The 4245-nt window shown below is 43.9% G+C and overlaps 1 protein-coding gene across 1 annotated transcript; it reads right to left on the reverse strand.

The window, feature by feature from the left end:
• Positions 1-473: 473 nt before the first annotated feature.
• Positions 474-1859, reverse strand: LOC135535287 (zinc finger protein 37-like). Its single transcript, XM_064961955.1, has one exon. It carries the CDS (start codon positions 1857-1859, stop codon positions 474-476), a length of 1386 nt encoding a protein of 461 aa, XP_064818027.1.
• Between the last annotated feature and the right edge of the window lie 2386 nt (positions 1860-4245).

Raw genomic sequence — 4245 nt, forward strand, 5'->3', positions numbered from 1 at the left:
ACATGATAGAAATAGACATGATTGAATCAAATTGAAGAGGGAAAGAAAGCAAGTTGTTTTGAGATTACATTTCAGGGAACCCGGCAAACCTAAATCTAATCACAGTTTATCAAATTACAATTTTCTATATGGTCGGTGTAAATACAACAATTAAGACCTTTCGGACTGAAAATGGGTGTGAAAAACTAACGCCAATCTGCCTCGTCTTCTATCAATATTATGTATAGATAAGCACAGTTGAAGAAATGAAATTCTAGAAATCAGTCTACAAAAATTGGCAATACATCTCTTTCTTACCAAAAAGGCACAAAAACATTTGGATTAGTGAGAAACAATCTAAATGTAAAGACAAAGTACAAAAAAAAAAAAAAAAAAAAAAACGATCTTCCTCAAGGCCTTCAACTCAAACTAAACATTGAACAGTGCCCAACTCACCAATTATTTCACAGCTAATCTCACCATGTACTGGGCCGTCATTGTACTGGCAGCTCCCCACTGGCGTGTTTCATATAGTGCAGGTGCAATGCTGACTCTTGATCAAACCCTTCACCACATTCAAAACACTCCCATTCCTTATGTCTTTTCTGTTGCACCGCCACATGTGCTTCCAATGCAGTCTCTTCTTTCCCCTCTTGCTCCCCCTCCTCCTCTCCCGATCCAGAGGAATCAGAGTCGTCAGAGGAATCAGATCCAGAAGAGTCTGATGAATCTGATTTAGACGAATCCTCAGCACCAGAATCTTCAGAACGAGACTCAGACTCTTCTGATCCAGATTCCTCCTCACCCACCTTAATATCTTCCTCTTCTTCCTCCTCCTGCTCCTCTTGATGTTCTTGAAGCATATCTATCACCTCCGCCTCTGTGCTACCCATCCCTGTGAACACCAGCCTCTTCATCTCTGTCACCCTTCTCCTCCCAGCAAACAGGTGGTTCCTGGGTCCCAGTGGCGTCTTGCTGGCCCCGACGTAGACCCCTACGTGCTTCTTCCGATGCGTGATGAGGTTGCCCAGCTGAGAGAAGTTCTTCTTGCAGAGAGTGCATTTGTAGGGCTTGGCGCCGGTGTGAGTATTGTAGTGGTAGCGGAGCTCAGCGGGAACGCGGAAAGACTTTTCACAGAGGTCACACTTGTGGCGCCTCAGGTTGTGGCCCTGCAGGTGTTTGTCCAGAGAGAGCTCATCCCTAAAGCCCTTAGCACAGGCCAGGCACCAGAAGGGCTTCTGCTTGTGCAGGTCCATGTGGATCAAATAAGTCTGCAGGGAATTGAAGTGTTTTACACACTGATCGCACTTCAGAGTGGAGGGTTCCATCGGCACGGGAGGCCTGTGCACTTTCAAGTGAGTCACCAGAAGGGATGGGCGAGCAAAGACCTTCCCACAGTCCGGGCACTTGTTCTCTGTGGGTTGTTTTTTAACTTCTTTTTCATGCATCTTCTGGTGATTTCTAAACGACTCGAGGTAGGAGTAGACCTTCCCACAGATGGAGCATGCATAGACCTTGTGGGAGCCGCTGAAGACTGGCTTCTCCTCCTCAGACAGCATGGCGACGCGCGGGCGAACTGTGACGATCTCTGATGGTCCGACCTGCCAGGAACTGTCGAAGAACTCTTCATCGTCTTCTTCATCACCTTCCACGTCTACATCACTGTTCTCTTCGTAATCACCGTCATCAATATTTTTCTGTTTTTTCTTAGGTGCTGCCGACTCCACATTGCCATTGCTCCCGTTCGTCTCCAGGGCTCTCTTAATGCCCTGCCTTCGTTCCTCCTCCTCCGCTATCGCCTCCTCCAGAACATGCTTGCGCAGGTGAGTCTTGAAGGCCTCCCAGCGAGTGAACTGCTGTCCACAGTCCTGACATCTCATACTGGCTAGTTTCACTGTGGAGGAGAGAAAGGGAGCATAAATTAGGACAATATAGTACCATGACATGCCTGTAATTTTGTTAAGCTTTCAACAATTTATTTGAACTTGTTTCAATCCTTTTGTGAAGATAGTTTGGCAATTCAATCTGAGATATACTATCAATAGCATCACCTTGGAATTTGGGATGAAGGGGCATATTTTTCACAACCAAGATGTTTACAACTGACACATTATATAGTGTTTTAAAATGTGCAAATTTCCTGGTTGCTAAAATTCTAATAGTTTGCTTATTTTGCCACAAACTGAAATTAAGCAATGTATAGTGTAGAGAATCATTGTAACATATAAACCACTGTGAAATACCTTTTCAATAATCAAAAATATTATATTTTCAGCTGTTTGAAGCTGGTACACAAAACCGAAAGTAAAAGACAGAAAAACAAAGCTAAGAACGGGAAGCATAGAAAAAGCACACAGAACAGATCTACCGCCTCTTAGACTTTATTTCAATGAGAATGACAGATCTTTAACTCAGATTTCTATGTGATTTTGGTTAGGTCTCCCAATAAGTTACATATTGCAACTAAGTGCACCAGAAAACTCAATCTTACAGTTATGTAGTTCTCTCCACTGCTAGGATCAATACGCTCAATCACTCTCCTTGTCACCTCAAAATGTTCTATATTTAGGCTCATTAATAACTGACATGATTGGATACATACTTAATTAGAATACACTGCAAGACTGATCACATAATACAAACACACACCACTTACACCCCCAACATATAGAGTGAGCTACAAAAGTATTGGGAGTGTTACACGTTGTTTTGGCTCTCCACTCCAGCACTTCGGATTTTAAATGATACATATAAAATAAAGTAGTGCATGTAGACACCTTTTCAAAATGAGTGGATTTGGCTATTTTAGCCCGTTGCGGACAGGTGTATACAATTGAGCACACAGCCATGCAATCTCCATAGAGAGGACAAACATTGGCAGAAGAATGGCCTTACAGGAGCTCAGTGACTTTCAATGTGGCACTGTCATAGGATGCCACCTTTCCAACAAGTCAGTTTGTCAAATCTCTGTCCTGGTCAACTAGGTGCTGTTATTGTGAAGTGGAAACACCTAGGAGCAACAACGGCTCAGCCGCGAAGTGGTAGGCCACACAAAAATCACAGAACGGGACCGCCGAGTGCTGAAGCGCATAAAAATCATCTGTCTTCTGTTGAAAAACTCACTACCGAGTTCCAAACTGCCTCTAAAAGCAACGTCAGCACAACTGTTCGCTGGGAGCTTCATGAAATAGGTTTCCATGGCCGAGCAGCCGCACACAAGCCTATGATCACCATATTCAATGACAAGCGTCAGCTGGAGTGGTGTAAAGCTCGACTCCATTGAAGTAGCAGTGGAAATGAGTTCCCTATTGTGATGAATCACGCTTCACCATCTGGCAGTCCGACAGACGAATCTGGGCTTGGTGGATGCCAGGAGATCGCTACGTCCTCCAATGCATAGTGGCAACTGTAAAGTTTGGTGGAGGAGGAATAATGGTCTGAGGCTGTTTTTCATGGCTTGGCCCCTTAGTTCCAATGAAGAGAAATCTTAACGCTACAGCACAATGACATTCTAGAGAATCCTGTGTTTGCAACTTTGTGGCAACAGTTTGGGGAAGGCCCTTTCCTGTTTCAGCATGACAATTCCCCTGTGCACAAAGCAAGGTCCATACGGAAATGTTTGTCAAGATCAGTGTGGAAGAACTTGACTGGCCTGCACAGAGCCTTGACCTTAACCCCATCTTACACCTTTGGGATGAATTGGAACGCTGACTGCGAGCCAGGCCTAATCACCCAACATCAGTGCCCGACCTCACTAATGCTTGTGGCTGAATGGAAGCAAGTCCCCGCAGCAATGTTACAACATCTAGTGGAAAGCCTTCCCAGAAGAGTGGAGGCTGTTATTGCAGCAAAGAGGGGGAAGGCAACCCCATATCAATACCCATGGATTTGGAATGAGATGTTCGACTAGCAGGTGTCTACAAGCATTTCACTACACTGGCAATAATATCTGCTAAATCTATGTGTATGTGACCAATAAAATTGGATTTGATGTAGTGTTCAATGCCTGAGGTTAAAGTGCAGACCGCTTTAATTTGAGGGTATTTTCATCCATATCAGGTGAACCGTTTAGAAATTACAGCACTTTTGTACACGGTACCCTAAATAATGAAATATAAGAAATATGAAATAACACATATGAAATCATGTAGTAACCAAAAAAAATGTTATCCATTTTAGATTCTTCAAAGTCGCCACACTTTGCCTTGATGACAGCTTTGTACACTTGGCATTCCCTCAAACAGCTTCATAAGCTGGACTTCCGGC

This window comes from Oncorhynchus masou, unplaced genomic scaffold, assembly GCF_036934945.1.
Source record: "Oncorhynchus masou masou isolate Uvic2021 unplaced genomic scaffold, UVic_Omas_1.1 unplaced_scaffold_4728, whole genome shotgun sequence".
Classification (NCBI taxonomy): Eukaryota; Metazoa; Chordata; class Actinopteri; order Salmoniformes; family Salmonidae; genus Oncorhynchus; species Oncorhynchus masou.